The following is a 9,858-nucleotide window of genomic DNA, read 5'->3' on the forward strand; positions in this document are numbered from 1 at the left end:
ATGATCTTTAAGGTCCCTTCCAAGCCAAACTATTCTATGAATGTGATTTGGTAGTGACACTGTAGTGTTTAAAAGCTGTCTTCTGAGCTTTATATAGGAATTACACAAAGAGAACACACACCTTCCCTTTGTGAACAGCAAAAAGGTATGTGAACAGCAAGGGTTTTTAAAGAGTTAACTCCCCTTGCTTGTTTGCTTTGGACAGGAATAATCTGCATACTACAAGCATGGTTATGTGTAGTGGGACAGCAGGAGAAGTGCTTTACTGCCACATGGAATAGAATGGGTCTCTTTGAACCCGAAACCAAACAACGGACTCATTCACCAAAGGCAGCAGGAAGTGAGGCCATGAAAACAACTTGATCCATAAGTCTTCAGAAAGCTTTGCTGACTCTTCTGCACTCCTGCTCCCAGCTCTGTTATTAAGCCATGTGAAATTCTCCAAAGCCAGTTAGTCTTCAGTACAGAGTGAAGCTACACTTAATGTTCCAACATTGTTTCAGTCACTACAATCCTCATGACAGCCAATAACCAACCTCTCCTCAGAGGCAGGAACTCGCTGGAGCACATGTTCTGACTGGCCACAGGCCACTGACACATTCCATTCCTCTTTAAATGCAAACATCAAAAGAATGTTTATGCTGCTTTCTTTGAGTGATGCCAGAGACAGCAGCAGCACCTTTAGACCTGGTTGGGCAGTGACCATATATATACCTGTTTTCCTGACACAGTGGCTGAGTCAGAACATTGCTTTTATTGTTTGTTTTTCATCAGCTTAACAGAGCTTGGCTTTCTGTGCTTTAAAACAAGCTTTTAAGAACTGATAAATAACCAGCTGCTCCACATGGTGTCTGAACTGCATGAGGAAGAACATATTGTCTGTCTGGAAGAGCAGCACTAGCTTGTTACCATACCATTACAGAAATGGTGGAGGGGAGTTCACTTTCCCTTTTAGAACTACCACCTTAAACTCCTCATACTCCTCCCTTGAAGCTCACTTGCAAGCAGAAGGTTACTTCCACTTAGTTATGGAGCTACAGTGAGGGGAAAAAAGAAAATAAGGCTAATTTTAACATACTAGTTCTTACTACAAATACCTGGGGCCAATTCATAGGGTACAGTCTGTGGACAAAAGAAGGCTAATTGGCTGCTACTCTGAAAGAACAAGAAGTAGAAAACACTTCACTGTTGCAGGCTGACAGTACTTGAGAAGAGCACCAGTGGGTACAGAGAGGTCACTTTATTATCACACTCAGATTTAGGCTGATGGTACAGCACCTGCTGACCCCAGTGTAAGAGCACCAACATCTGTCACATTTACAGGGAGCTCAAGTACATTTTTTTGTGTAACAGAACTGAAAACAATCCTGGACCCATCTTTCCTCACTGCAGATCTTCCAATTCCCAGATTAAGCAAATGAGGTTGTAATAGAATCATTGGTTCAGCAACCAGCCTTCATGGCCTGGTTTTAATTGTCAGCATCAGGAAGTAAGAACAGGTGACTTATTGCTGGTAATGTGCATGGTAAATTAGTCTGAGCTGATGAATGACTTCTCCCATCCACATAAAAGCTACATAAAGTTTCAAAAGTGGAATGGATTATGCTACATGTTCATGCAGCAACTCTTCATTCTATGAACATCTAAGTCAAGAGGTACCAAGCTTGTGACATGTGCTCAAGCGCAGGCTCCAAGAGCCTTGCATATCTTACAGTTCATATACAGGAAACAATGAAAATCAGTCACTGCATTCTACATGAATGAAGAGATTCTTGAGTCTGTATTAGAAGCCACCTCTGATCTTTTTTTCTCAAGAATCAGATTCCTCCTCCTCTTCTTCCTCCTCTTCATGAGGTTGAAGACCGAGGTGTAGTTCAGTTTGATTGATAGCAGCCTCGTTGTCCATCTGCCCAAGAGCCTGTCACAATAAAAGCATTTATCTTGCTAATTAACAATACTGAGTGCTTGTCAAATGGGTACTAAAACTGCAGTTAGAGTCTTTCAGAACAGTGACAAAAACTAGTTCTCCACAGAAAAGCTTCAACTGGTTCAGGCTGTCCCTCTAGCTAGTGAAATGTTCAGATATTAACCATGCCTCCATCATCTGTCATCAGTTGCTTAAATCAGCTTTTTAGTTAAGAGTATAAGACACAGTATTTAACAAATGGTGAAGGAAAGCTACACTCCCAGCCTCCCTAGAAACAACATGCTGCCTTCAGGGGTGGAAAAGGTGAAACCTTTGAAACAAACTAGATAAGCTTTTCTGATCAGCATAAAGTCAGCATTAAGAACTTTAAACCAAAACCACCCACAGCAACACCTACAGCCACTCACACCTACCCAGCTCCCTGCTCCCTGTCACGCAAGCTGACAGACCCCAGGAAAATGCCCCCAGACAAGGACATCTCTTACTTGGTGAGGGTCCTCTGTCACCACTGCTGAAGGGTCTGCTGTGTCCTCCTCTCTAGCCCTGATCAGAGACTGCAGCGCCAGCTCTTCCACCTGCAGACACGGGAACACACAACCCTGTGCAGTCATCATCTTTTGGACTCTAGTTAGCGCATCGAATACTTTAAATTCAGTACTTTTGAATAACGTCAGGAGTAAGCGCAAAGCTTTTAAATCCTGTTTCACTGCTCACCACACAGCAGGGCACCAACGACCGAGCCTTTGCCGCACCACCAACGGGAGACCAAGGGGGCTGTGCTGGGCTTCCCGGTGGTGGTATAGCTAAGGCGCGGAGGCCACCGCGAACGAGCCGACCCCTCAGAACCGCGGCCGGCAGCCGACCCCTCAGAACCGCGGCCGGCAGCCGCCCTGCTACAACCCACGGCCACTGTATGCATTAAACGACACAAAACCAGCAACGAAAGGCGAGGCAGGCCCGGCCGGGGCCGCGGCGCGAAGGGACCCTGCCGAACCGGGGCAGATCAGGCCAGGCCAGATGGCCGCAGAGAGCTCGGTGCTCGCCCGCCCCCTCCCTCCGGCCGTAGCGGGTGCCGGTGGCGGCGCGCCGGACCTTGAGGCGGGTGAGCTGGTCGTGCAGTGCCGCCTTCACCCGCAGCAGCGTCTCTTCCTCCTTGCGCAGCTCCTGCAGGCGGCTCAGCATCCTCCGCCCGCCTGGCCGCAGCCCGCCACCGGCACGAGGCGCGGGTGCAGCGCCCCCTGCCGTGCTGGAGGACCAGCTGCAGACGCATCTGCGTGACGTCAGGCCACTGCCCCTTTGCCAATCCGGGCGGCTGCTGCCACCTCGTGGCCATTGCTCGTCTAGACCCTTTGAAAGCAGGAACGGCAACGTCCCAGCCCCAGCAGAATACTGCCAAGACCAGCGCCACCTTTGTCCCTAGGAATACCAGATGACCCGTGAAAGCGGTGGAGGGCGCGAGCAGGCTGCCTGGAAAGGTTGCACAGTCTCCCTCTGGATTCTAAAGCCAGCTGGATACTGTGATCTTGGGCAACCTGCCAAGTCTCTTCTAACCCTACTCCCACACTCCTGTGCTTGGATTCTGAGCACACACTTCAAAATCCACTCGCAACCGCACAACCTCCTCAGAAAACACCACCAGTAGTTCTGTTCCAAGAGCATTTATTAGCTGTAAAGCCCCAGTACAGTTTGCTGAACTGAAGTGGATAAAGTTCTGCAGAGGGCTTATGCCTCAGCCTTGGCAGGAGTCTTGGCAGTCTTGACCGCAGTCTTTGCCTTGGGCTCTGCTGGGGCCTTGGATGCAAGCTTGGCCTTGGCCTTCCTCTCTTCCTTAAGTTTATGCTAAAAAAGACAAAAAAGATCATCAGCACCTACTAGTTCATCAGTACCTAAACTACTTCTGGCTGGCAGCAGCTGCCCTGCCCACTCACATTCCGCTCGTGACGCAGGATGGTATTGCGCCGCATGGTTTTGGCATAGGGGTTCAACTTGATCATGATTCTCAGATTCTTCAGTGGATTCTTCTTCAGGACTCTGCGGCGAATCTTTTTCCTGAGAAGAACAGACATGTGTCATGATCTCACTGCACACCTCACCTTCTGCTACATTTTCCCTGGGATTTGGGGAACCACAATTCTAGCAGTTACACCCAGAAACTAAGGGGATCCCAGCCCTGCCCAAGATCCCATTGGAGGGATATTCCTGATCTCACTACATGGCCTCACGCCTGGCCATCACTAGAGACTGCACTTGGCACTGGTTAGGTAACAATTATTACTTGGGAGCACGCAGAGCCTTCTGGATTTCCTGGCTTCTCATGATTCTTCCAATGTCTGTGTTGGTCATCTTGTGCATAGGCAGGCTGCAAAACAAACATTCATTGTGTAAGCTGGATAATAAAATCATGGCTAGTTCAATGAAAACAGACATTTAGGAAAAAAGCATCAGCATTTCTTTTCTTTCTCCAAGCAGAACCTGCACCACTCATGGGCTGCTCTCCCTTGCTTGTTCCAGCCCCCTCAGACGTGTCCAGCGGTGGCTGCACTTACTTGTAGTCACTCTTGAGCGTGGCAGCCTTGCGCCAGGTGCCATACAGATCATCCAGCTTGCGGAAGGCACTTTCTGTCCAAATGCAGAAACGCCCAACGTGGCCCCCGGGAGCAAGTCTCAGCAAGTTGAGCTTGTTCACATCAAGAAGAGTAATTCCTATGGAAAAGCAGACAAAGCAACCCCTTTAATTTGTAATCAAATCAGACAAGAAACAATGCAGAAACAGATCAGGGCTAATTAGTTTCTGCACTACATGAGAATCTGTTAAATCTCTAATAATAATCCGCCTTTGTCCAGCAGCAGACTCAAAATTATCCTTACCTACTCCAAATACAGTTTGGGGGAGGTGACAGCCATAAAAACTTGTCACCGACGTTCTGAACATCAGCAAAACAGATTCTCATGCACAGCAGATTGGCTACTTCAGTGAGTCAGAAGTTCCACAAAGATCATGTGTTTCAGAAACACGGACCAATGAACTGGAATCTCATCATTCTCAGCAGTCTCCCAAGAGAGCAGCAAGTGTGTTCCAAGTGGAAGTTACCTGGGATATTCCGGAATGCTCTGATGATACCGTTGTCCTCGTTGTAGATGATGCAGGGTCCCCTGCGCTGGATGCGACGGCGATTCCTCATTTTACCCTTCCCAGCTCGCATACGCTGGGAGGCATAAACCTAAATACAAACCAAACTGGTCAACGTCCAAGGTATTCCAAATCCAACTGATTTTAGACACAAGAAGACTGCTTTAGTCAGAACTGGACAATCGTCACTGCTTGTCTGAAACACGGACCAGTGAGGTGTTCATCATTCTCAAGAGTCAAAAACCCCAATGAATACCATTTAGCAACAACCAAAGCAAGGACAACTACATACAGAGTATGTAATAAGTTAAAAAGTATTATTTTTCCAGTAGTAGTACAAGAGCTTTGCTACCAAGAGCTTTCTAGCAGCATCAGATCAGAACAGAACTATCTGGAATTCCTCCTCAAACAGTGGCAGACTCCCAACTACCTGGGCTTTGCTCTCAAGGACACTTCGTCAACTCACCTTTTTGATGTCATTCCAAGCTTTAAGCTTCTTAAGCAGCAGAACAGCTTCCTTGGTTTTCTTGTAACTCTCAACTTTGTCCTCAACCACCAGAGGAAGCTCTGGGATCTCCTCAATGCGGTGACCTAGCAAGGATTTTACGAGACACCCAGTTAGTCACTTGCCTTGTGTATTCAGACATTAGATCTCAAAGCCAATGGAAGTTAAACTCATGATTCAGGCAAAGAATCTACAGCAGTGAAATTCCAGTGGAGTCCCACAGGTCTGCCTCATACTGCATTTTCTGTACCCCAGTATGAAACCTTTGGCCTCCATGAACAGGAATCGAACTAAACTGTTCTGAGCTTCAGAATTTAATCTCACCTTCCATAAACCACACGAACAAGACTCTTGACATCAAGGCACACAAAGTGCCTCAGCACCACCTGACTAAAAAGTACCTTCCAAGCTGTATGGAACATAAATCGGCTCTGGCCAGCCTGATCTAGTGTGGGGTGTCCCTGCGCATGGCAGGGCAGCTGGAACTAGATGATCCTTGTGGTCCCTTCCAACCCTGACTGATACTATGATAAATAACCCCCTGCTGAAAGACTGCTCCTTAAACCCTTTAAGGACTTATATCTATATAAATCCCTTTATGATGTATATCCAGAGAAGCATGCAGAGTAATCACACAGTAACTGACACTGTTTAGGCAAACATCTCCAGGCAGAATTCCCACCTTTAGACATGACCAGCGCTGGAAGGGCAGACGCTGCCAGGGCAGAGCAGATGGCGTAACGCTTCTGAGTTGTGTTCACTCTGCGGTGCCAGCGGCGCCAGGTCTTGGTTGGGGCAAACATGCGGCCTCCACGACACATCTATGGATCTACAGTTAAGAACAACCTTTTGGAAGCTTCTTTTATTTGGTGTGACTCTTTCATCCTTGCTCATCCTTGCTCAGCGTTAAGTGTTCGTCAGCCATCTGTCCCAGTATGCTGACAGCAGGCAACTGTCACTGAGCACAGAGTAAGACGCAAATTACGACATCATGGCAAGATGGGATGCACCGTGAGATGTTCAAGCTACTCACCACTGCTGCAGTGATCCCCCAGAGCTGCAGTTTATTAAAGCAACTCTCAATTTGCATAAAGTTCTAATCACAAGTCTCTCAAACCTTGTGGTCCACATTCCTGCATGGAGCCATTAAGAAGAATCCCAGCATGGTGGGGGTTGACAGGGACCTCTGGAGATCATCCAGTCCCCACTGCTAAAGCAGGGTCACCCACAGCAGCTTGCCCAGGATCACAATGTTCAGGTGGGTCTGGAATCTCTCCAAAGGAGATTTCACAACTTCTGTGTAAAGCCTACTCCAGGGCTTCAGCACCCTCACAGGAAAGAATTTTTTCCTCCTGTTCACATGGTACCTCTTGGGTTCCAGTTTGGGCTTGTTACCCCTTGCCCTGTCCCGTGGGACCAGTGAAGAGTCTGGCCCCATTCTCCTGCCTCCCACCCTTTAGTTATTGATAAGTACTGGCAAGATCTCCTCCCAGTCATGACCTCCATCAGAAGATACCATTTCACATGTAAATACTTAAAAGCATTGAGTTCAGTGCACCCTATTCACACAGCAGCTATTAAAAGATACGTTTCCAAAGGCACCCTGGCCAGAGCGGTGAGTTCCACCACCTCGCACTCGAGGAATACGAGCAACAGCTCTCCCAGTACCCCAAGACTCAGCACTGGTCTGGTGACCTGGAACAGAAAGATTTTAACCTGGATCAGTCTGACAACAGCATTATTCCCACAGTCACAGATGAGCTGACTTGAGGAACACCGATCAGAACTTCCACTTTACATCATGTGTCTCAGAAACACGGACCAATGAAGTGGAATCTCATCATTTTGGTGAAACAAATCCTGCCAGGGAAATTAACTACCACATGGAAGCCCTGCTTAGGTCACAATCAAGTACCCTAACACACTCATTTCTAAGCCTGATCCTCAGTTTGGGGGTTTGGCACTGAATGGGTGTGGCTGTTCCTAGTGAGTTACAACGCTTATGTGAAACACCATCCAAACTAAGCTTGAAAATCATGTTCCCAGCACAGATGTCCTGGCAATCAGGAGCTATCTGCACCTACAAGCTCTGGAAGCAACTCTAGAAAATGCTCTTTTGCCTAAGGTGCTTCTCAACAAATGCCTCAGAGGTAAGGTTCATGTGGTCAACAGGGAGTTGGGATTATAAAGTGACGGTTTTCATTTGTGCCTAACACACTGACGTTTTGTGTTCTTGCACACTTGAGGACCGACCCAGGTGCCATGATACTCTCAGCAACATGCATTTCAGATAATACCCCAGAATACCCCAAAAACCCTACACCACTTTGCTGTTCAGAAGAAGAAAAGGTTATTATTACACACAATTTAAAAGGAATTACTAATCAGAGCAGGTGCCTTCTATACCAAATGCCACTGAACAGTGCTTCTCTTGCTTCAGTTCTAAATTTGTCTCTATTTCAGCCCTCCTGTATTAAGGCCACAGACTGCTGCTGCATTTCTGTCCCTTCTGGGGTCCAGTCATACCTGCAAGCTCGCTGACAGCATAGGGCTGCCTGTTGTTCTTGCGCAGGTTGGTGTGAACGAAGTTTACCACGTCCGGGCGGATGGGGGCCTTGAACACAGCCGGCAAGCTGACATTTTTGCCTGACGCCTCCCCCTTCTCCGAGTAGACAGATATTAACGGTCGAGCACAAGCCTGAAAGAGGAGAAGGAAACACTCTTCAGCACCGGTCACTTCAATTGCTAGCACCCAAATTCATCACGTATTGCTCAGAACGAAGGGGTCTTCAGTTCAACAGTGCCAGCATGCTGACAGCAGGCAACCGTCGCTGAACACCGGATCAGACGCAAATTACATCATCACAGCAATAACGCTCCCAGAGCCCCACAGCACAGCCCACGGTCACAAAACTACACCTGCAGTCTAAAATGCAGCAGGTTTCCAAGTCGTTTGTGTAAAACTAATCTGGAATCGACTATCTGGGCTGTTTGCTAACACTTTCTAAATTACTTCCTATCTACTGCTGAAAACGTCCATCTATAACCCACCCGAGTGCCTTCAGTTAACCAAAAGCTTCTTATTGAGAGCATACTTAAGAACTGTAGCACTGCAACCAATTTCCCCAATACAATACAGACACTCACAATGGCTACAAGCAATCTAACCATGGTTTTGTCAGGTATGTGCTCTCTGCACACTTCCTGGTGCCTCAAAATCCGAGGTGGAACATTTCAGGTGCTAGCAGCAGCATTTTTCTTTGAACAAGCTGAACAGACCCACACTAATGCCTGCCTCGTCTGAGCAGCACTCTTTAAAAGTAATCTCTTACCAATAAACTGCATTGTTATTACTTAGTGACTCGTTGCAATAGTATAGACAAAGCAGCATCCTTCCCTTTCGCATCCACAATCAGAGGTATTATAAATGCTACAAAGCCAACCAGCTCACAGCACCTAACTTCGGTTAGCACCGAGTCTTGAGAGTTAGTGCAGAGACCTCAACGCACGTACGGAACAAACTTGATGAGTAAAGCAACCAGAACGTGGATTATATCAGCAAGTACAGCTGCTAATTTGCAACCTGGCTCCAGACCAAGGCATCCTAAATTCTGTTTCAGAGAAATAAAATAAAAAGGGATGGGTTTTACATAAATCTTACTCTCTGTAGGCTCCGCAGCTGCCGCGTGGTTGTTCTGCTTTAAAGAAACACACAGGGAAAATAGAAAGCCCTGCCAGAAGGCGAAGGGGGCCACATCTCTTTTACTACCCCAGGCAAGGATAACTTCCAGTCGACCTAGCCAAGATCTCGGTCGCAATCCTCTCTGCGGCCCGCCCCAGCTCCTCATCGCTTCAGCCCTCCCGGCCCGGCCACCCTACACGGGCTCCACGCGGCAGGCCGAGCGCTGACGGCTCCAAAATGGCGGCCGGCCCGCCGGCCGGCCCCAGGGGTGCAGCCCTCGGGTTCCCTGCAGCACGCAGCCACCCGCCGACACTAGCTCCCCCCAGCCTGCACCCACTATCTTCCCCGATCACCAACGACCCCAGCGCCTCCCGGCCCACCGCGCTGCCCCAGTCCACAGCTCACCATGGTGGCGGCGGCGGAGCACCTCGTGCTCCCGCCCGTCCCCGCCTCAGCCCCGACCGGAAAAGGAAGAGCTTAGCACTCTCCCCTCTCTAAGAGCGCTGTCCTTCCGCGCAGTGCTTGCCAACTTCTTTCGCGCCCGCTGGTTTACTCCAAACTCCAGCCGCAGACCGAGCTCCTTCGCATACTCCGTGATGCACGGTGCCGAGCTC

The 9,858-nt window shown here is 48.5% G+C and overlaps 2 protein-coding genes and 4 non-coding genes across 6 annotated transcripts; all 6 read right to left on the bottom strand.

Moving 5' to 3' along the window:
• Positions 1 to 1,225: 1,225 nt before the first annotated feature.
• SNAPC5 (small nuclear RNA activating complex polypeptide 5) lies at positions 1,226 to 3,151 on the bottom strand. Its single transcript, XM_068143536.1, has 3 exons — positions 3,020 to 3,151; positions 2,413 to 2,502; positions 1,226 to 1,918 (listed from the first exon to the last, which is right to left on the bottom strand). Exons 1-3 carry the CDS (start codon positions 3,107 to 3,109, stop codon positions 1,811 to 1,813), a joined length of 288 nt encoding a protein of 95 aa, XP_067999637.1. The 5' UTR covers positions 3,110 to 3,151; the 3' UTR covers positions 1,226 to 1,810.
• Positions 3,152 to 3,569: 418 nt separating this feature from the next.
• Positions 3,570 to 9,754, bottom strand: RPL4 (ribosomal protein L4). Its single transcript, XM_068143538.1, has 10 exons — positions 9,650 to 9,754; positions 8,089 to 8,260; positions 7,151 to 7,257; positions 6,245 to 6,383; positions 5,524 to 5,648; positions 5,019 to 5,148; positions 4,474 to 4,630; positions 4,203 to 4,286; positions 3,856 to 3,976; positions 3,570 to 3,766 (listed from the first exon to the last, which is right to left on the bottom strand). Exons 1-10 carry the CDS (start codon positions 9,650 to 9,652, stop codon positions 3,650 to 3,652), a joined length of 1,155 nt encoding a protein of 384 aa, XP_067999639.1. The 5' UTR covers positions 9,653 to 9,754; the 3' UTR covers positions 3,570 to 3,649.
• On the bottom strand, positions 4,902 to 4,973 carry LOC137444086 (small nucleolar RNA SNORD18). The gene has a single exon (XR_010988069.1). It is a non-coding gene; the product is annotated as a small nucleolar RNA SNORD18 (small nucleolar RNA).
• On the bottom strand, positions 6,460 to 6,559 carry LOC137444088 (small nucleolar RNA SNORD16). Its single transcript, XR_010988071.1, has one exon. It is a non-coding gene; the product is annotated as a small nucleolar RNA SNORD16 (small nucleolar RNA).
• LOC137444087 (small nucleolar RNA SNORD18) lies at positions 7,339 to 7,411 on the bottom strand. Its single transcript, XR_010988070.1, has one exon. It is a non-coding gene; the product is annotated as a small nucleolar RNA SNORD18 (small nucleolar RNA).
• On the bottom strand, positions 8,332 to 8,432 carry LOC137444089 (small nucleolar RNA SNORD16). The gene has a single exon (XR_010988072.1). It is a non-coding gene; the product is annotated as a small nucleolar RNA SNORD16 (small nucleolar RNA).
• Positions 9,755 to 9,858: the final 104 nt, after the last annotated feature.

This window comes from Melanerpes formicivorus, unplaced genomic scaffold, assembly GCF_026170545.1.
Source record: "Melanerpes formicivorus ecotype bairdi unplaced genomic scaffold, bMelFor1.0.p_v2 SCAF_10, whole genome shotgun sequence".
In the NCBI taxonomy this organism is placed as follows: Eukaryota; Metazoa; Chordata; class Aves; order Piciformes; family Picidae; genus Melanerpes; species Melanerpes formicivorus.